This window comes from Aptenodytes patagonicus, chromosome W (assembly GCF_965638725.1).
Source record: "Aptenodytes patagonicus chromosome W, bAptPat1.pri.cur, whole genome shotgun sequence".
NCBI classification, from domain to species: domain Eukaryota; kingdom Metazoa; phylum Chordata; class Aves; order Sphenisciformes; family Spheniscidae; genus Aptenodytes; species Aptenodytes patagonicus.
This window is the reverse complement of record NC_134981.1, coordinates 35,209,665-35,231,487: the sequence shown is the minus strand read 5'-3', so window position 1 is coordinate 35,231,487 and position 21,823 is coordinate 35,209,665. Positions and strand designations below refer to the sequence as shown.

Genomic DNA, 21,823 nt, shown 5'->3' with positions numbered 1-21,823 from the left:
GCAGGAAGAGGCAGAACCCATAAATGAGATGGTAACCACCTGATCCCTATCCCTGAGTGAGCTGCGAGATATGCGAAAAGATTTCAGTCGTCATCCAGGCGAGCACGTTGTCACCTGGCTGCTCCGATGCTGGGATAATGGGGCCAGTAGCCTGGAATCAGAGGGTAAAGAAGCCGAGCAGCTGGGATCCCTTTCTAGGGAAGGGGGCACTGAGAAAGCGATTGGAAAAGGGGCACAAGTCCTCAGCCTCTGGAGGCGACTCCTGCCAGGCGAGAAGGAAAGCTATCCCTTCAAGGAAGATGTCATATGTCACCCAGGCAAGTGGACCACCATAGAATCATAGAATCACTGAGGTTGGAAAAGACCTCTAAGATCATCAAGTCCAACCGTCGACCCGATACCACCACCCACTAAGCCATGTCCCAAAGTGCCTCATCTACTCGTCTTTTAAATACCTCCAGGGATGGGGACTCAACCACTTCCCTGGGCAGCCTGTTCCAATGTTTAACCACTCTTTCAGTAAAGAAATTTTTCCTCACATCCAATCTAAACCTCCCCTGGCACAACTTGAGGACATTTCCTCTTGTCCTATCGCTAGTTACTTGGGAGAAGAGACCAACACCCACCTCACTACAGCCTCCTTTCAGGTAGTTGTAGAGAGCGATGAGGTCTCCCCTCAGCCTCCTTTTCTCCAGGCTAAACAACCCCAGTTCCCTCAGCCGCTCCTCATAAGACTTGTTCTCCAGACCCCAATGGATACCATGGAGAGAGGTATCCAGTACCTGAGGGAATGAGCCATGTTGGAGGTGATTTATGGTGACCTGAACAATGAGCAGTTATCCAAAGATCCAGATGAAGTCAGGTGCATGCGACCCATGTGGCAGAAGTTTGTGCGGAGCGCACCATCGTCATATGCCAACTCATTGGCACTAATGACCTGGAAAGACGGAGAGGGACAAACAGTAGATGAATTGGCTGGCCAACTCTGGCAATATGAAGAAAGCCTCTCTTCCTCCCTACGGGCCTGCGTCTCGGCTGTGGATAAACTGTCCCAGGAGGTCCAGCAATTCAAAGAGGATATGTCCTACTCCCCACCTCTAAGGACCAGTATCTCAGCCCTTAGGAGTCAGCGTCCCTCTGCTCAAGAGAGAGGACATAGAGGGTACTCACCACGGGCCACCCTGTGGTTTTACCTGCATGACCATGGAGAGGACATGAGGAAGTGGGATGGGTCCGTGAGTTTCAAGGAAAAACAATCACAAGAGGGGGTTCTTCCAGGAAAATTGCTGCTCCAATTTCCAGTGCGCGGTTCCCCAGACAGAGTAGAAGGGCTGATCTTACTCCTGATATTCATAATGGGACTTCTGATTCATATTTACAAGAAGTGAGTACTGGATACTATGACCAGGACTAGAAGGCCACCGCCTGTAGCCAGGGGGAGGAAAGGGACAACCGGGTTTACTGGACTGTATGGATTCGGACCCACAGGAGTATAAGGCTCTAGTAGACACCGGTGCACAGTGTACCCTAATGCCATCAAGCTATAAGGGGGCAGAACCCATCTGTATTTCTGGAGTGACAAAGGGGATCCCAACAGCTAACTGTATTGGAGGCTGAAGTTGAGCCTAACTGGGAATGGGTGGCAGAAGCACCCCATTGTGACTGGCCCAGAGGCTCTGTGCATCCTTGGCATAGACTGCCTCAGGAGAGGGTATTTCAAGGACCCAAAAGGGTACCGGTGGGCTTTTGGTATAGCTGCCTTGGAGACGGAAGAAATTAAACAGCTGTCCACCTTGCCTGGTCTCTCGGAGGACCATTCTATTACAGGGTTGCTAATGCATTTTTACAAATCCCTTTGGCAGAGTTTGCATTCACTTGGAAGGGGCATCCAGTACACGTGGAACCGACTGCCCCAGGGGTGGAAACACAGCCCCACCATTTGCCATGGACTGATCCAGACTGCACTGGAACAGGGTGAGGCTCCGGAACACCTGCAATACATGGATGACATCATCGTGTGGGGCAACACAGCAGGAGAAGTTTTTGAGAAAGGGAAGGAAATAGTCCAAATCCTGCTGAAGGCGGGTTTTGCCATAAAACAAAGTAAGGTCAAGGGACCTGCACAGGAGATCCAGTTTTTAGGAATAAAATGGCAAGATGGACGTCGTCAGATCCCAATGGATGTGATCAACAAAATAACAGCCATGTCTCCACCAACTAGCAAAAAGGAAACACAAGCTTTCTTAGGCGTGGTGGGTTTTTGGAGAATGCACGTTCCAAATTACAGTCTGATTGTAAACCCTCTCTACCAAGTGACCCGGAAGAAGAACGATTTCAAATGGGGCCCTGAGCAACGACAAGCTTTTGAACAAATTAAAGAGGAGATAGTTCATGCAGTAGCCCTGGGGCCAGTCCGGGCAGGGCAAGATGTAAAAAATGTGCTCTATACCGCAGCCGGGGAGAACGGCCCTACCTGGAGCCTCTGGCAGAAAGCACCAGGGGAGACTCGAGGTCGACCCCTAGGGTTTTGGAGTCGGGGATACAGAGGATCCGAGGCCCACTATACTCCAACTGAAAAAGAGATATTGGCAGCATATGAAGAGGTTCGAGCTGCTTCGGAAGTGATCAGCGCTGAAGCACAGCTCCTCCTGGCACCCCGACTGCCGGTGCTGGGCTGGATGTTCAGAGGGAGGGTCCCCTGTACGCATCATGCAACTGATGCTACATGGAGTAAGTGGGTCGCACTGATCACACAACGGGCTCGAATAGGAAACCCCAGTCGCCCAGGAATCCTGGAAGTGATCATGGATTGGCCAGAAGGCAAAGATTTTGGAATATTGCCAGAGGAGGAGGTGACGTGTGCTGAAGAGGTCCCACTGTATAATGAACTGACAGAAAATGAGCAGCAATATGCCCTGTTCACTGATGGGTCCTGTCGTCTTGCAGGAAAGTATCGGAGGAGGAAAGCTGCTGTATGGAGTCCCATGCGACAAGTTGTAGAAACTGCTGAAGGAGAAGGTGAATTGAGTCAGTTTGCAGAGGTGAAAGCCATCCAGCTGGCTTTAGACATTGCTGACCGAGAAAAGTGGCCAGTGCTCTATGTCTATACTGACTCATGGATGGTGGCAAATGCCCTGTGGGGATGGCTGCAGCAATGGAAGCAGAGCCACTGGCAGCGCAGAGGCAAACCCATCTGGGCTGCCGCATTGTGGCAAGATATTGCTGCCCGGGTGGAGAACCTGGTTGTAAAAGTCCGTCACATAGATGCTCACGTACCCAAGAGTCGGGCCACTGAAGAACATCAAAACAACCAGCAGGTGGATCAGGCTGCTAAGGTTGAAGTGGCTCAGGTGGATCTGGACTGGCAACAGAAGGGTGAGTTATTTCTAGCTCGGTGGGCCCATGACACCTCAGGTCACCAAGGAAGAGATGCAACATACAGATGGGCTCATGATCGAGGGGTGGACTTGACCATGGACACTATTGCACAGGTTATCCATGAATGTGAAACATGCGCTGCAATCAAGCAAGCCAAGCGATTAAAGCCCCTCTGGTATGGAGGATGATGGATAAAATATAAATATGGGGAGGCCTGGCAGATCGATTATATCACACTCCCACAAACCCGCCAAGGCAAGCGCCACGTGCTTACCATGGTGGAGGCAACCACCGGATGGCTGGAAACATATCCCGTGCCCCATGCCACTGCCCGGAACACTATCCTGGGCCTTGAAAAGCAAGTCCTATGGCGACATGGCACCCCAGAAAGAATTGAGTCAGACAACGGGACTCATTTCTGAAACAACCTCATAGACACCTGGGCCAAAGAGCATGGCATTGAGTGGGTGTATCACATCCCCTATCATGCACCAGCCTCTGGGAAAATTGAACGATACAATGGACTGTTAAAGACTACACTGAGAGCAATGGGTGCTGGGACGTTCAAACAGTGGGATACGCATTTAGCAAAGGCCACCTGGTTAGTCAACACTTGGGGATCTGCCAATCGAGCAGGCCCTGCCCAGTCAGAACTTTTACATACTGTAGAAGGGGATAAAGTCCCTGTAGTGCACATAAAAAATATGCTGGGGAAGACAGTCTGGGTTATTCCTGCCTCAGGCAAAGGGAAACCCATCCGTGGGATTGCTTTTGCTCAAGGACCTGGGTGCACTTGGTGGATAATGCAGGAGGATGGGGAAGTCCCATGTGTACCTCAAGGGGATTTGGTTTTGGGTGAGAATAGCCAGTGTTTTGAATTGTATGATGGTAATTTCTATCTAATACTGTATATCATCACTTCTATGGTGGCCATATGCCATATCACCGGTATCACAGTAAGAATCACCCAGATTAATGACGAATTAACTTTGATGAAATCGAGCAAAGTGCAGCGATGATAGAACCGGACGAGCGCAGCGGTGATGGGACCAGAACTGGCTTCAGCATGCAACAATCCAACACCACACACCATCTCTCCTGCTCTGAAGGACTGTTATGACAGATGGAGCCCAAAGGCATGGACTAAATGAACTCAACGAACATTTTACAGGGATGGCCTATAGACTAAGGGAATGATAATCTGTGTGTATGTATCAAAAGACAAGAAAAGTGGTGGTGTTTAATTGGGATGTATTGGAAAGTGTGGGGACCTGGGCATGACGTAGATGGTATAGAATAAGGGGTGGATACTGTCCTGGTTTCAGCTGGGATAGAGTTAATTTTTTTCCTAGTAGCTGGTATAGTGCTGTGTTTTGGATTTAGGATGAGAATAATGTTGAGAACACACTGATGTTTTAGTTTCTGCTGAGCAGTGCTTACACTAGTCAAGGCCTTTTCAGCTTCTCATGCCCTGCCAGCGAGAAGCTGGGAGGGGGCACAGCCAGGACAGCTGACCCAAACTGGCCAAAGGGGTATTCCATACCATATGACGTCATGCTCAGTATATAAACTGGGGGGAGTTGGCCGGGGGGCGTGGCCGCTGCTGAGGAACTGGCTGGGCATCGGTCAGCGGGTGGTGAGCAATTGTATTGTGCATCACTTATTTTGTATCATTTCTTTTATCATTATTATTATTTTCCCTTCCTTTTCTGTCCTTTTAAACTGTCTGTATCTCAGCCCATGAATTTCCCCCCCGTCTGAGAGGTGGGGAATGACTGAACAGCTGTGTGGTGCTTAGCTGTTTTCCGGCTTAAACTGTAACACTGGTTTATAAAATAGTAGATTAAAAAAAGAAAAAAAAGGCTCCAAAAGAACTTTTTATACCTTTGGATACGTGTTTCCCCATACCATAAACACAGAAGAAGATCAGAAGTTTTGAAATTGCAAATTATGAAAGAGTACAACATAAAGACTTTAAAGTTTTTCTCTAGAAGAACTTGGTTTAATTTTTTCTTTGTTGTAATTCAGTGCTGAAGAGAAATAACTTATTGAATGATATGCATTCTTCCTAACTTTTGGTCTGGCTATAACTTTTGCATGAAGTTCTGGGCCTTGAAATGTATTATAGGAGGGTAAAGATAGTGTTGTTTGTTGCTATGTCTGAATTCTGGAGTGGGTAAGTGTGTTGCTGAGGTTTTGGTGTCCAGCAGATGTCACTCGTATTATCTAAATAGTAAATTTCTCTATTGTCTGGTAAATGTTTAGAGATTCTTCAATACATGTCACATAAATGCAGTGTACCGCTTGCATCCTCATTAATGTCTCAATTTTTTTTTATTATTCTTTGCTAACTTTGCTTATCATAAGCTTCTGTATTTGAGGAGTTCATCCTCATGAATCTGTTCAGTTTTTCTTCCTTTGTTTTGTTTGTGATTTCAAAAGCTTAATTAGAACATTTTTATTTATAGTAAGTAATGAATTGAATGTTTGCTGTTCTTTGAATATGTATATCATATGATTGAGAGAAAATATAATTAAGGGAACGGCCCTTATGAGCTCACAGTGTAAATGAAATAATACAGTTGAATAAGTTTTTTTTCTTTACAAAACTGGTTGTTAGGTGCTTTCTGTTATCTCTGAAAGTGAGTTATTGTACACAGTATGTTTAATTGGTATTAGATTTTTTTCATAGTAGCTTGCAAGTTTTAGAAATGATTCAGAGTATGCTTGTATGTCTGGAAGTTATATACTGCAGTTGTGTATTTAAAAAAGCCAGGCATCATAGAAACTTATTGTCTTAAAATGTCATCTAGCGGCTTCAGATTAATAACTGAAATAGTTCCCTGGAGAAAAACTTTTACTATTGCAGAAATTTTTATAAACTTTACCCAAAATGTTTTTAGGCATGATTTAATTTCACGTAAAAATGTCTTAGAGCCTAAGTCTTGGTAAAAAGTCATTCAGATTTGGTTCCTGAATGCTATAAATTACCTTTGAAAATAAGACAGTGTGCAGTTCTGAGTCACCATTGAAACAATAAATCGGCCCCCTTGTGTACTGTATTTAGAATGTTAAGTCTTTGATTTGGGATATAGTGAGTACTTGTGTTATATAGAGGGGGAAAAAAAGTAAAAACTAGGAAATTGTTGCAAATGTTTGATCTTAGGATAAATCCTACTTCTGTTTTTTATTATTTTGATATGAATATTTAGTATTTGTCTAGATTAGTGTAAAAGCTGTGTTATAGGAAACTTTAGGCATTATTTTAAATCTCACTATATAAAACTAGTAGGTTAGTGTCTGTGACTGGCAATGGAGATCAGGCAACAGGAAGTGGTTGTGTTTAGTGTGTTTTTTCTTAATTCCCAGCTACTAGACTTTATTTGAGATGTGATGATTGCATGCATGCTTCTAAATCATTGCGATATTAGATGAAACAGTTTCATCTAAACAACCTTGAGTGATAATTTAAGTCTTTCTAGGTGCTATCAGTAAATGAAAGTGTGTGGGTTTTTTTCCCTGATTGTATAATCTATAAATATCAGCAAAGCATTTTTAAAAGCAGACTGTGATATTTCCTGCCCAGAACTTTAAAGAAAATTACATGGGTCATATAAAGTCTGAAGTAGTACAGGAGTGATATGATACTGTAACTTGTAGTTTTAAACTGATAGAGGTCACTTAAAAGGAAGTATAAAGATAGCGTAAAGCTTCACTTGAATGAAAATTAACCTTTATGGCTTAGAACTTATCCTTCTTATTACTTTTCCTTGTATTTTTTTGAAGAATGTATCAATATATTTTTCACTTAAAGGTATAATTTTCAAAGGATCTGGATTTTTAAGTGTAGCTATATGACTTTCTTATTAGTAAGTAGAAAAGGATTATTGCTTTTGCAAAAAGAGCTATTGTCTGATACCATGATTGCCTTATACTGGGCACCTTTTTGTCATTATCTATTAGTATATATGAGAAAGTCATACTTGAGTCAGCAATTGTCATGGTAATAACTGTATAATAAATGCCTAATAATAAGTTTATAATTTGCATAGTTTTCCCTTATTTTCATAATTTATCTGTGTACCTTTACCCTATATGTGAACTTTTTCTTTTGCCATTTGTGTTTACAAAGGTCGCATCAAAACTTGATGTTAAAAAGACCTCATATTTGTCTGTTTCACTGTCCCCTCTCTTTTCAAATATCTTTGAGATAGTGGAAAAACAAGGGATGTTCTCTTGATAGTTTATCAAACTGAAATAGATTAGTTTCAAGAAAATGGTGTGTAAAAGTAAGCTTCATCCAGTCAAATGCAGATGGAAATGATCATTTAACTTCTGTGTCTAGTAGTAGTTGCAAAGTAATTCTAAATATGAATTAATAGTTGGGTTTTATTGGAAATGAAATTATATTCTACTAAATATATCCTGACAGTGCTCTTTCTGAAGAAGAAAAAACTACATTGCGTGCTGGACTTATCACCAACTTTAATGAGCCAGTGAATCAGGTTAGTGATGAATGATTAATTATTACTCTCCTAGCAAATGCTTGTATTGGTATATAATTAGGTTTCTCTCTTAACGAAATGTTTAATAATAATAATAAAGTTGACAAGTTGCAATTTACATTTTGCCTTTCGAACAGATCTTTATGTTGAAGTGAGATCCTGTCTTGTAATCCTTTTCCGTAGATCATAATTCAACATGTTTTGTCTCTTTGGTTTGTTTTTTGTTGCAGTGGCAGTTTATGTTGTCCCTTGCTGTTAAGCAACCGTTTGGTGAAATGTTTCAGGGAATGGATGTAGTGAGTGATTTTCTTTTTTCAGCTGTATCTGTTCACTGAGCTGACTCCCCAGTATAGCCATAGAAGGAAGTGTGGTGGTGGGCGGTAGTGGTGTAGCAAGAATGAGCTGTTGAGAATGCTGCTGCATAAACCCATCTAAAGCAGTATTGCTGTCAAGTATCTAATCACAGCATTAATGAATTTAAATAGGCATAATAAAGCTTCAATATGATAGTGTCTTGTCTTAATATATTTAAAGTAACTAATTTTAAGCTACTGTTTTGATTAGAATAAGGATTTATTGTTAAATTGAGTTTAGAGCTAATGTTAGGGGCTCAGACTATGCATATGCTACATGAACCAGTCTTCCTTCTGCTAACTTAATCTTGCTCGTGTAAGTATGAGATTCTGAAAGGAATTATTTGCTAATATTTTAAGCTAGGTCTTAAAGAACTTTGAAGAAAATATAGACATGATTTGCATAAGGTAAAGCTTAAAAGGAAAAGGTATAGCAAACAAAATTCCATTCTGCAGACAGTTTGGTTTCAACTTTTCAAGATTCATCGATAGGATTAATGTTATTTGTAGGATTAGAGCAATATATCAAAACTAGGATAATTTATTCTTTTTAGAAGTAATTTGTGCAATGATAATTTTGACTAGAATTTAAAGTTTTTATTTCAAATGCAATTTTTTAAAATGCAGGTAGGCACAGAAAATATCTTTAAATTTGTAGTATAGGTATAGTTTCAATGTAAAAAATATGACCAAAGATTGCTTATTTCTTTATTTCAACCAAAAAGAACTATGAAGTATGTCATGTTGGACCATAAAGTGTGTTTCATTTATGCTACTATTAGGTAGTACAAAATTTATGAAATATTTAATTTTGAAGTGGTTGCATGATGTTTACGTTTCTAAAAACCTAATGTTAACTGCATTGTACATAAAACAATTAAAACTTTTTATCAATAATTTCTCCGTACTTCCATTAGTATTTAATCAGTTTGCCTTCTAATACAATAGTATGATATATTTTATACTTATAAATTTCACTGCTGATGAACAGTTAGGCAATTCTGAGACTATAGTTGCAGGCTGAGATTGGACATTAAGACCAGCGGCTTTATGTATTTATTTGTGTATCTTTATGACATATTTGGGATGTAGTCTTTTAAGATGTGGATGATTGTTTTATTTTATGCCATCAGCCTGCTCCTAAACGATTGCCCAAACAATTGTTGTGATATTGAAGTGTGTTTACAGAGACTTTATTGATGCTCATTTAAAGTCCGTGGCATGATTTATGAACCACAAATGAGCAGCACAAAATCTTATGCCACTGTGGTGGGTTGACCCAACTCGTTGGAAGGCCAGTGAGGCAGATATCCTGCTGGGAGTCTGTTATAGACCACCCAACCAGGATGAAGAGGCGGATGAAGCGTTCTACAAGCGGCTGGCAGAAGTCTCTCAATCGCTAGCCCTTGTTCTCGTGGGGGACTTCAACTTCCCGGACGTCTGCTGGAAATCCAACACGGCAGAGAGGAAGCAGTCTAGGAGGTTCCTGGAGTGTGTGGAAGACACCTTCCTGACACAGCTGGTAAGTGAGCCTACCAGGGGAGGTGCCTCGCTCGACCTGCTGTTTACAAACAGAGAAGGACTGGTGGGAGATGTGGTGGTCGGAGGCCGTCTTGGGCTTAGCGACCATGAAATGGTGGAATTCTCGATTCTTGGTGAAGTAAGGAGGGGGGCCAGCAAAACCGCAACCATGGACTTCCGGAGGGCGGACTTTGGCCTGTTCAGGACGCTGGTTGAGAGAGTCCCTTGGGAGACAGTCCTGAAGGGCAAAGGGGTCCAGGAAGGCTGGACGATCTTCAAGAAGGAAGTCTTAAAGGCGCAGGAGCAGGCTGTCCCTGTACGCCATAAGAAGAACGGGCAGGGAAGACGACCGGCCTGGCTGAACGGGGAGCTCTTGCTGGGACTCAGGAAAAAAAGGAGAGTTTACCGCTTGTGGAAGAAGGGGCAGGCGACTCAAGAAGAGTACAGGGATCTCGTTAGGTCATGCAGAGAGGAAATGAGAAAGGCAAAAGCCCAGCTAGAAGGCAATCTGGCCGCTGTCGTAAAAGACAACAAAAAAAGCTTTTACAAATATATTAATGACAAGAAGAGAGCCAAGGAGAATCTCCATCCCTTATTGGATGCGGGGGGGAACATTGTCACCGAGGATGAGGAAAAGGCTGAGGTACTCAATGCCTTCTTTGCCTCAGTCTTTAACAGGCAGACCAGTTATCCTCAGGGTACTCGGCCCCCTGAGCTGGAAGACAGGGACGGCGAGCAGGATGAACCCCCCATAATCCAAGAGGAAGCAGTCAACGACCTGCTACACCACCTGGACGCACACAAGTCTATGGGGCCGGATGGGATCCACCCGAGAGTGCTGAGGGAGCTGGCGGAGGAGCTCGCCAAGCCACTCTCCATCATTTATCAGCAGTCCTGGTTAACGGGGGAGGTCCCGGACGACTGGAGGCTTGCCAATGTGACGCCCATCTACAAGAAGGGCCGGAAGGAGGATCCGGGGAACTACAGGCCTGTCAGCCTGACCTTGGTGCCAGGGAAGATTATGGAGCGGTTCATCTTGAGGGCGCTCACAAGGCATGAGCGGGACAACCAGGGGATCAGGCCCAGCCAGCACGGGTTCATGAGAGGCAGGTCCTGCTTGACCAACCTGATCTCCTTCTATGACCAGGTGACCCACCTAGTGGATGAGGGAAAGGCTGTGGATGTGGTCTACCTGGACTTCAGTAAGGCCTTTGACACCGTCTCCCACAGCATTCTCCTAGAGAAGCTGGCGGCTCACGGCTTAGACAGGTGTACTCTGCGCTGGGTCAAAAACTGGCTGGACGGCCGGGCCCAGAGAGTTGTGGTGAATGGAGTTCAATCCAGTTGGCGGCCGGTCACGAGCGGTGTTCCCCAGGGCTCAGTTTTGGGGCCGGTCTTGTTTAATATCTTTATCGATGATCTGGATGAGGGGATTGAGTGCACCCTCAGGAAGTTTGCAGACGACACCAAGTTGGGCGGGAGTGTTGATCTGCTCGAGGGTAGGAAGGCTCTGCAGAGGGACCTGGACAGGCTGGATCGATGGGCCCAGACCAATTGTATGAGGTTCAACAAGGCCAAGTGCCGGGTCCTGCACTTGGGCCACAACAACCCCATGCACCGCTACAGGCTTGGGGAAGAGTGGCTGGAAAGCTGCCTGTCGGAAAAGGACCTGGGGGTGCTGGTTGACAGCCAACTGAACATGAGCCGGCAGTGTGCCCAGGCGGCCAAGAAGGCCAATGGCATCCTGGCCTGTATCAGAAATAGTGTGGCCAGCAGGAGTAGGGAAGTGATCGTGCCCCTGTACTCGGACCTGGTGAGGCCGCACCTCGAATACTGTGTTCAGTTTTGGGCCCCTCACTACAAGAAGGATGTCGAGGTGCTGGAGTGTGTCCAGAGAAGGGCAACGAGGCTGGTGAGGGGTCTGGAGAACAAGTCTTATGAGGAGCGGCTGAGGGAACTGGGGTTGTTTAGCCTGGAGAAGAGGAGGCTGAGGGGAGACCTCATCGCTCTCTACAACTACCTGAAAGGAGGTTGTAGCGAGGTGGGTGTCGGTCTCTTCTCCCAAGTAACTAGCGATAGGACGAGAGGAAATGGCCTCAAGTTGCGCCAGGGGAGGTTTAGTTTGGATGTGAGGAAAAATTTCTTTACTGAAAGAGTGGTTAAACATTGGAACAGGCTGCCCAGGGAAGTGGTGGAGTCCCCATCCCTGGAGGTATTTAAAAGACGAGTAGATGAGGCACTTAGGGACATGGTTTAGTGGCTGGTGGTGTTGGGTTGACGGTTGGACTCGTTGATCTTAGAGGTCTTTTCCAACCTCAATGATTCTATGATTCTATGATTCTGTGACCGTGGCTGGATGCCAGGTGCCCACCAAGCCACTCTATCACTCCCCCTCCTCAGCTCGACAGGGGGAGAAAAATACGATGAAAGGCTCGTGGGTCGAGATAAGGACAGGGAGATCACTCACCAATTACCATCACAGGCAAAACAGACTCGACTTGGGAAAAATTTAATTTAATTTATTACCAATCAAATCAGAGTAGGATAATGAAAAATAAAACCCAAATCTTAAAACAGCTTCCCCCCACCCCTCCCTTCTTCCTGGGCTCAACTTCACTCCCGATTTCTCTACCTCCTCCCCCCGAGCGGCGCAGGGGGACGGGGAATGGGGGTTGTGGTCAGTTCATCAAATGTTGTCTGTGCCGCTCATTCTTCCTCGCTCTCTTCCCCTGCTCCAGCGTGGGGTCCCTCCCACGGGAGACAGTCCTCCACGAACTTCTCCAACATGTGCCCTTCCCACAGGCTGCAGTTCTTCATGAACTGCTCCAGCGTGGGTCCTTTCCATGGAGTGCAGTCCTTCAGGAATGGACTGCTCCAGCGTGGGTCCCCCACAGGGTCACAAGTCCTGCCAGCAAACCCGCTCCAGCGTGGGCTCTTCTCTCCACGGGGTTCACAGGTCCTGCCAGGAGCCTGCTCCAGCACGGGCTTCCCACGGGGTCACGGCCTCATTCGGGCGCATCCACCTGCTCCGGCGTGGGGTCCTCCATGGGCTGCAGGTGGATATCTGCTCCACTGTGGACCTCCATGTGCTGCAGGGGGACAGCCTGCCTCACCATGGTCTTCACCACAGGCTGCAGGGGAATCTCTGCTCCGATGCCTGGAGCACCTCCTCCCCCTCCTTCTTCTCTGACCTTGGTGTCTGCAGAGTTGTTTCTCTCACATATTATAGAATCATAGAATCATAGAATCATTAAGGTTGGAAAAGACCTCTAAGATCATCGAGTCCAACCGTCAACCCAACACCACCATGCCCACTAAACCATGTCCCTAAGCGCCTCATCTACACGTCTTTTAAATACCTCCAGGGATGGGGACTCAACCACTTCCCTGGGCAGCCTGTTCCAATGTTTCACCACTCTTTCAGTAAAGAAATTTTTCCTTACATCCAATCTAAACCTCCCCTGCCGCAACTTGAGGCCATTTCCTCTCGTCCTATCGCTTGTTACTTCGGAGAAAAGACCAACACCCACCTCGCTACAACCTCCTTTCAGGTAGTTGTAGAGAGCGATGAGGTCTCCCCTCAGCCTCCTTTTCTCCAGGCTGAACAACCCCAGTTCCCTCAGCCGCTCCTCATAAGACTTGTTCTCCAGACCCCTCACCAGCCTCGTTGCCCTTCTCTGGACACGCTCCAGCACCTCAACATCCTTCTTGTAGTGAGGGGCCCAAAACTGAACACAGTATTCAAGGTGCGGCCTCACCAGGTCCGAGTACAGGGGCACGATCACTTCCCTACTCCTACTGGCCACACTATATTCTCGCTCCTCTCTTCCGGCTGCTGTTGTGCAGCTGTTTTTCCCCGCTTCTTAAATATGTTATCACAGAGGCGCTACCACTGTCGCTGATTGGCTCAGCCTTGGCCAGCAGTGGGCCTGTCTTGGAGCCATCTGGCACTGGCTCTATCGGACATGGGGGAAGCTTCTGGCATCTTCTCACAGAAGCCACCCCTGTAGCCCCCCTGCTACCAAAACCTTGCCATGCAAACCCAATACAGCCATGTATCCTGCACTTTGCTAACATGCTTTGGTGGTAAGGTTCTTTGGGCACTGACAGCTGGCAACTGCAGAAAGCTATTTCAGTCCATCTCCCCTTCTTTCTCCCCTATTCCCTAATCCATGTTGTAGGTATCAATGTTTTCTTTCAGAGGCACCTTTCATTTAGTCCCCAGTCTGCTTGATATGTCTGAAGTTTGATATTTTGTGTTCCTGGTAAGTGTTCTTTTCCAGTCACAGATACTTCATAACACCGTTGCTATCTGCTTGTGCGTTCTGCATCATTTAAGGTAGAAAAATTATGACCCTTGTATATATGAAAAGAAAAAAAACAACCCAAAAATATAAGAATTAGACACAGTATTGTGATGTGATGATTTGTGCTGACTTCTAGGGAGGGGGAGAAAAACAGAACATACCATATGTTGGGAGCATAATTTCCATGCCCTCTGAAGGTGTTTACCACATGGAGAGAACAGAGAGGAACAAAATACTCCTTGAAATATATGACAACAGATTTCCCCCCTGTCCTGGTTTCGGCAGGGATAGAGTTAATTTCCTTTCTAGTAGCTGGTACAGTGTTTTGGATTTAGGATGAGAACAAAGTTGATGATAAGGCACCGATGTTTTAGTTGTTACTAGGTAATGCTTACACTAGCCAAGGACTTTTCAGCTTCCCATGCTCTACTGACTGAGAAGGCTGGAGGTGCACAAGAAGCTAGGAGGGGGGCACAGCCAAACTGGCTAAAGGGACATTCCATACCATGTGACGTCATGCTCAGTACATAAACTGGGGAAAGCTGGCCGGGGGGGTCGCTGCTCGGGGACTGGCTGGGCATCGGTCGGCAGGTGGTGAGCAATTGCACTGTGCATCACTTGCTTTGTGTATTATTATTATCATCATCATCATTATTATTATTATTATTATTTTATTATTATTATCATTTTATTTCAATTATTAAACTGTTTTTATCTCAACCCACGAGTTTTTCTCACTTGTGCTCTTCCAATTCTCTCCCCCATCCCACCGGGTGGGGGGGAGTGAGCGAGCGGCTGCATGGTGCTTAGTTGCCGACTGAGGTTAAACCACGACAGTCCTTTTTGGCGCCCAACGTGGGGCTCGAAGGGTTTGAGATAATAACAGATTAACCGGAGTGTATTAAGGAACTTATATCTGTTAGTAGTTGTGGGACACAATGTTGGTTTCTCTGTTCTCGATATTGATTTGTCTAATCTGCATCGCGCTCTTTTTCCTGCTGTACATGTTAAAGATTGGTGTTGGGTTTTGCAGTTTGCTGTGGTCTGCAGTGAATAGTGATGTCTCGCTTGTGAGGTTTGTTTTTAGAACATTGACCTTGACGTTAGTGTGGTATGTAGGTTTCGCAATGAAGCCGTTACTGTACAACGGATTCCATTTCATGGAGACAACTAGCAATTGCAGTAACTTTTCTGAGAGTTTTTTTACGGAGGAAATACAGGATGGCAGTGTCACTACCTTCTTCTATGATGTTTCCTCCTTCATTACAGTAACTTTTCAGTATTTTGAACATCCTTGGGCAGTTAAGATACTTCTATTAATACTTCTTTGGAATATTGTTTCGGTTTTGTCTAAAGTTGGTAAGCAATTTAAGAATATCATCCAGAGATCTGCCCCAAGGCTGGATAGTCATGAGTGGCAGGGTGTGTGGGACAAGATGGGCAAGTACCTAGGCCAATGGGCACCCCCAGTGTTTTGGAACTTCACCCCTGAGCAAGTGCAGAATCCTGAAAAGTTAGTAGAATATTTGGACAAAGTATGCTGTCACCCTGGCAACTCCAGAGAGACGCAGATCACTGCAACGTGCTGGGGCCTGGCCCATGCCTACCGAGCCCTGTTCAACGCCATTCAGTACCCTCAAAGGGAAGAGAAGGTCCCTGGCTCTGACAGTAAAACGACACGCTCTGCGGCCACTCAGACCCGAGCAACACGCCCTGCGGCCACTCCGACCCCAGCGACATGCCGTGCAGCCACTCAGACCCCACCGACAGGCCCTGCAGCCACTCCGACCCCAGCAACATGCACTGCAGCTACTGAGACGCCGGCAACAGACCCTGCGGCCACTCAGACCCGGGCAACACGCACTGCGGCCACTCCAACCCCGGCGACAGGCCCTGCGGCCATTCAGACCCCAGCGACATGCACTGCAGCTGCTCAGACCCCGGTGACATGCTCTGCAGCTACTCAGACCCCGGCGACAGGCCCTGCAGCCACTCAGGCCCCGGCGACATGCACTGCGGCCACTCCGAACCCGGCGACATGCACTGCAGCCACTCCGACCCCGGCGACATGCACTGCGGCCACTCCAACCCCGGCGACATGCACTGCGGCCACTCAGACCCCAGCGACACGCCCTGTGGCTGAACCAAAGAACCAGCCTGTGCCGGTATCAGTCACCCCTGTACACAAGAAGAAATCTTGGAAGCGGAAGTCAGCTCGTTTAGTAAGGGAGGAAGAAACTTCCTCTAAAAGGGGGCTGGAGGAAGAACTGTACGACTACCCTGGAGAAGGGCCATCACGAGAACGGGAGGAGGAGAGCCGGCCGCTGATTGGGGAGGAGGAAGAGGAAGAACTCATAAACGAGACAGTGACCACCCGATCTCTATCCCTGAGTGAGCTGCGAGATATACGAAAAGATTTCAGCCGTCGTCCAGGCGAGCATATTGTCACCTGGCTGCTCCGATGCTGGGATAATGGAGCCAGTAGCCTGGAATTAGAGGGTAGGGAAGCCAAGCAGCTGGGATCCCTTTCTAGGGAAGGGGGCATTGACAAAGCGATTGGAAAAGGGACGCGTATCCTCAGCCTTTGGAGGCGACTCTTGTCAAGCGTGAAGGAAAGGTATCCCTTTAAGGAAGATGTCATATGTCGCCCAAGCAAATGGGCCACCATGGAGAAGGGTATCCAGTTCCTGAGAGAATGATCTGTGCTGGAGGTGATTTATGATGACCTGAACAATGAACAACTATCCAAAGATCCAGACGAAGTCAAGTGCACACGACCCATGTGGCGGAAATTTATAAGGAGCTCACCATCGTCATATACCAATTCATTGGCAGTGATGACCTGGAAAGATGGAGAGGAACAAACAGTGGATGAATTGGCTAGTCAACTCCAGCAATACGAGGCAAGTCTTTCTTCCTCCATCGTCTCGGCTGTGGAGAAACTGTCCGAAAAACTGTCCCGGGAGATCCAGCAACTCAGAGAGGATAGGTCCTACTCCTCACCTGTACGGACCAGTATCTTGGCTATTAGAAGTAAGCGTTCTTTTGCTTGAGAGAGAGAATATAAAGGGTACACACCACGGGGCACCCTATGGTTTTACCTGCATGACCATGGAGAGGACATGAGGAAGTGGGATGGGAAACCTACTGCAGCCCTAGGGGCACGGGTACGTGAATTGCAAGGAAAAACAATCACAAGAGGGGGTTCTTCCAGGAAAATTGCTGCTCCAGTTTCCAGCGGGCAGTTCCCCAGAGAGAGTAGAAGGGCTGATCTTACTCTTGATCTTAATGAAGAAACTTCTGACTCGTACGTACAAGAAATGAGAAAGGAGTACTGTGATGAGGATTAGAGGGGCCCTGCCTCCAGCCAGGGGGAGGAAAGGGACAACCGGGTTTACTGGACTGTGTGGATTCGGTGGCCTGGCACATCAGACCCACAGGAGTATAAGGCTCTAGTAGACACCGGTGCACAGTGTACCCTAATGCCATCAAGCTATATAGGGGCAGAACCCATCTGTATTTCTGGGGTGACGGGGGGATCCCAACAGCTAACTGTATTGGAAGCCGAAGTGAGTCTAACTGGGAATGGGTGGCAGAAGCACCCCATTGTGACTGGCCCAGAGGCTCCATGCATCCTTGGCATAGACTACCTCAGGAGAGGGTATTTCAAGGACCCAAAAGGGTACCGGTGGGCTTTTGGTATAGCTGCCTTGGAGATGGAGGAAATTAAACAGCTGTCCACCTTGCCTGGTCTCTCGGAGGACCCCTCTGTTGTGGGGTTGCTGAGGGTCGAAGACCAACAGGTGCCAATCGCTACCACCACGGTGCACCGGCGGCAATATCGCACCAACCGAGACTCCTTGATTCCCATTCATGAGCTGATTCGTCGACTGGAGAGCCAAGGAGTGATCAGCAAGACTCGCTCACCCTTTAACAGTCCCATATGGCCAGTGCGGAAGTCTAATGGAGAGTGGAGACTAACGGTAGACTATCGTGGCCTAAATGAAGTCATGCCACCGCTGAGTGCTGCTGTGCCGGACATGCTAGAACGTCAATACGAACTGGAGTCAAAGGCAGCCAAGTGGTATGCCACAATTGATATTGCTAATGTGTTTTTCTCAATCCCTTTGTCAGTGGAGTGCAGGCCACAGTTTGCTTTCACTTGGAGGGGCGTCCAGTACACCTGGAACCGACTGTCCCAGGGGTGGAAACACAGCCCCACCATTTGCCATGGACTGATCCAGACTGCACTGGAACAGGGTGAGGCTCCGGAACACCTGCAATACATGGATGACATCATCGTGTGGGGCAACACAGCAGGAGAAGTTTTTGAGAAAGGGAAGGAAATAGTCCAAATCCTGCTGAAGGCCGGGTTTGCCATAAAACAAAGTAAGGTCAAGGGACCTGCACAGGAGATCCAGTTTTTAGGAATAAAATGGCAAGATGGACGTCGTCAGATCCCAATGGATGTGATCAACAAAATAACAGCCATGTCTCCACCAACTAGCAAAAAGGAAACACAAGCTTTCTTAGGCGTCGTGGGATTTTGGAGAATGCATGTTCCAAATTACAGTCTGATTGTAAACCCTCTCTATCAAGTGACCCGAAAGAAGAACGATTTCAAATGGGGTCCTGAGCAATGACAAGCTTTTGAACAAATTAAAGAGGAGCTAGTTCATGCAGTAGCCCTGGGGCCAGTCCGGGCAGGGCAAGATGTAAAAAATGTGCTCTACACCACAGCCGGGGAGAACGGCCCTACCTGGAGCCTCTGGCAGAAAGCACCAGGGGAGACTCGAGTTTGACCCCTAGGGTTTTGGAGTCGGGGATACAGAGGATCCGAGGCGTACTGTACTCCAACTGAAAAAGAGAGATTGGCAGCCTATGAAGGGGTTCGAGCTGCTTCGGAAGTGATCGGTACTGAAGCACAGCTCCTCCTGGCACCCCGACTGCCGGTGCTGGGCTGGATGTTCAGAGGGAGGGTCCCCTGTACGCATCATGCAACTGATGCTACGTGGAGTAAGTGGGTCGCACTGATCACACAACGGGCTCAAATAGGAAACCCCAGTCGCCCAGGAATCCTGGAAGTGATCATGGATTGGCCAGAGGGCAAAGATTTTGGAATATCGCCAGAGGAGGAGGTGATGCATGCTGAGGAGGCCCCACTGTATAATGAACTACCAGAAAATGAGAAGCAATATGCCCTGTTCACTGATGGGTCCTGTCGTCTTGTGGGAAAGCATTGGAGGTGGAAAGCTGCTGTATGGAGTCCTATGCGACAAGTTGTAGAAACTGCTGAAGGAGAAGGTGAATCGAGCCAATTTGCAGAAGTAAAGGCCATCCAGCTGGCTTTAGACATTGCTGACCAAGAAAAGTGGCCAGTGCTCTATGTCTATACTGACTCATGGATGGTGGCAAATGCCCTGTGGGGGTGGTTGCAGCAATGGAAGCAGAGCAACTGGCAGCGCAGAGGCAAACCCATCTGGGCTGCCGCATTGTGGCAAGATATTGCTGCCCGGGTGGAGAACCTGGTTGTAAAAGTCCGTCACGTAGATGCTCACGTACCCAAGAGTCGGGCCACTGAAGAACATCAAAACAGCCAGCAGGTGGATCAGGCTGCTAAGATTGAAGTGGCTCAGGTGGATCTGGACTGGCAACAGAAGGGTGAGTTAGTTATAGCTCGGTGGGCCCATGACACCTCAGGTCACCAAGGAAGAGATGCAACATACAGATGGGCTCGTGACTGAGGGGTGGACTTGACCATGGACACTATTGCGCAGGTTATCCATGAATGCGAAACATGCGCTGCGATCAAGCAAGCCAAGCGGTTAAAGTCTCTCTGGTATGGAGGACGATGGTTGAAATATAAATATGGGGAGGCCTGGCAGATCGATTATATCACACTCCCACAAACCCGCCAAGGCAAGCGCCACGTGCTTCCAATGGTGGAGGCAACCACCGGATGGCTGGAAACATATCCCGTGCCCCATGCCACTGCCCGGAACACTATCCTGGGCCTTGAAAAGTAAGTCCTATGGCGACATGGCACCCCAGAAAGAATTGAGTAAGACAACGGGACTCATTTCTGAAACAACCTCATCGACACCTGGGCCAAAGAGCATGGCATTGAGTGGGTGTATCACATCCCCTATCATGCACCAGCCTCTGGGAAAATTGAACGATACAATGGACTGTTAAAGACTACACTGAGAGCAATGGGTGCTGGGACGTTCAAACATTGGGATACGCATTTAGCAAAGGCCACCTGGTTAGTCAAGACGAGGGGATCTGCCAATCGAGCTGGCCCTTCCTAGTCAGAACATTTATGTACTGTAGATGGGAATAAAGTCCCTGTAGTGCACATAAAAACTATGCTGGGGAAGACAGTCTGGGTTATTCCTGCCTCGGGCAGAGGCAAACCCATCCGTGGGATTGCTTTTGCTCAAGGACCTGGGTGCACTTGGTGGATAACGCGGAAGGATGGGGAAGTCCGATGTGTATCTCAAGGGGATTTGATTTTGGGTGAGAATAGCCAATGATCTGAATTATGTGATGTTAAGTACTAATTATAGTTATAATAGTTATACTAATAATACACAGATATACTAATCATACTAATGATATTATATGCCATACTAATGTTATTACAATAAGAATCACCCAGACTAATGAAGAATAACTTCAGTGAAACCAAGCAAAGCACAGTGATGATGGTACCAGAACTGACTTCAACATGAAACAATCCAACACCACATACCATCTCCTTTTTTCCTGCCTTGGAAGATTAGTACGACAGATGGAGCCCTAAGTCATGGACTAAATGAACTCACCGAACATTTTAGAGGGATGGCCCACAGACGAAGGGAGTGATATCTCTGTGTGTGTGTGTGTGTGTATATATATTAAAAAAAAAAAGGGGGGTGGTGATTAATGAAAATGTACTGGAAAATATGAGACTTGAGCATGACGCAGATGGTATAGAATAAGGGGTGGATATTGTCCTGGTTTCGGCAGGGATAGAGTTAATTTCCTTTCTAGTAGCTGGTACAGTGTTTTGGATTTAGGATGAGAATAAAGTTGATAACGCACCGATGTTTTAGTTTTTGCTAGGTAGTGCTTACACTAGTCAAGGACTTTTTAGTTTTCCATGCTCTACCGACTGAGAAGGCTGGAGGTGCACAAGAAGCTGGGAGGGGGCACAGCCAAACTGGCCAAAGGGACATTCCATTCCATGTGACGTCATGCTCAGTACATAAACTGGGGAAAGCTGGCCGGGGGGGCCGCTGCTTGGGGACTGGCTGGGCATCGGTCGGCGGGTGGTGAGCAATTGTACTGTGCATCACTTGCTTTGTGTATTATTATTATTATCATATTATTATTATTATTATCATTTTATTTCAATTATTAAACTCTTTTTATCTGAACCCACGACTTTTTCTCACTTGTGCTCTTCCAATTCTCTCCCCCATCCCACCGGGGCAGGGGGGAGTGAGTGAGTGGCTGCGTGGTGCTTAGTTGCCGACAGAGATTAAACCACGACACCCCCACCCCCCCCACCCCCCCCCTTAAAAAGCCAGGCCTCAAGAAAAAAGTACTCTTAGCATCCCTGTAGAAGTTGCTTGTATCACATATGAAAAAGTTTATTTGGTCATGCCTCACATGAAACAGCTAATGAAGCAGTAATGGAGGGCATGGTTATTCCCTCTCATGCCTGTAAGTTACTTGGATTCCCTTTGATAGCAGCAAAAGGTAATTTCTTCCC

The 21,823-nt window shown here is 46.8% G+C and overlaps 1 protein-coding gene across 1 annotated transcript in view; it reads left to right on the top strand.

Moving 5' to 3' along the window:
• LOC143172045 (importin-11-like) overlaps window positions 1-21,823 on the top strand; it is a 206,043-nt gene that overhangs the window by 39,816 nt on the left and 144,404 nt on the right. The window contains exon 5 of the mRNA XM_076361261.1: window positions 7,811-7,883. Coding sequence (XP_076217376.1) covers window positions 7,811-7,883 — 73 coding nt within the window. The remainder of the gene's footprint in view (window positions 1-7,810; window positions 7,884-21,823) is intronic.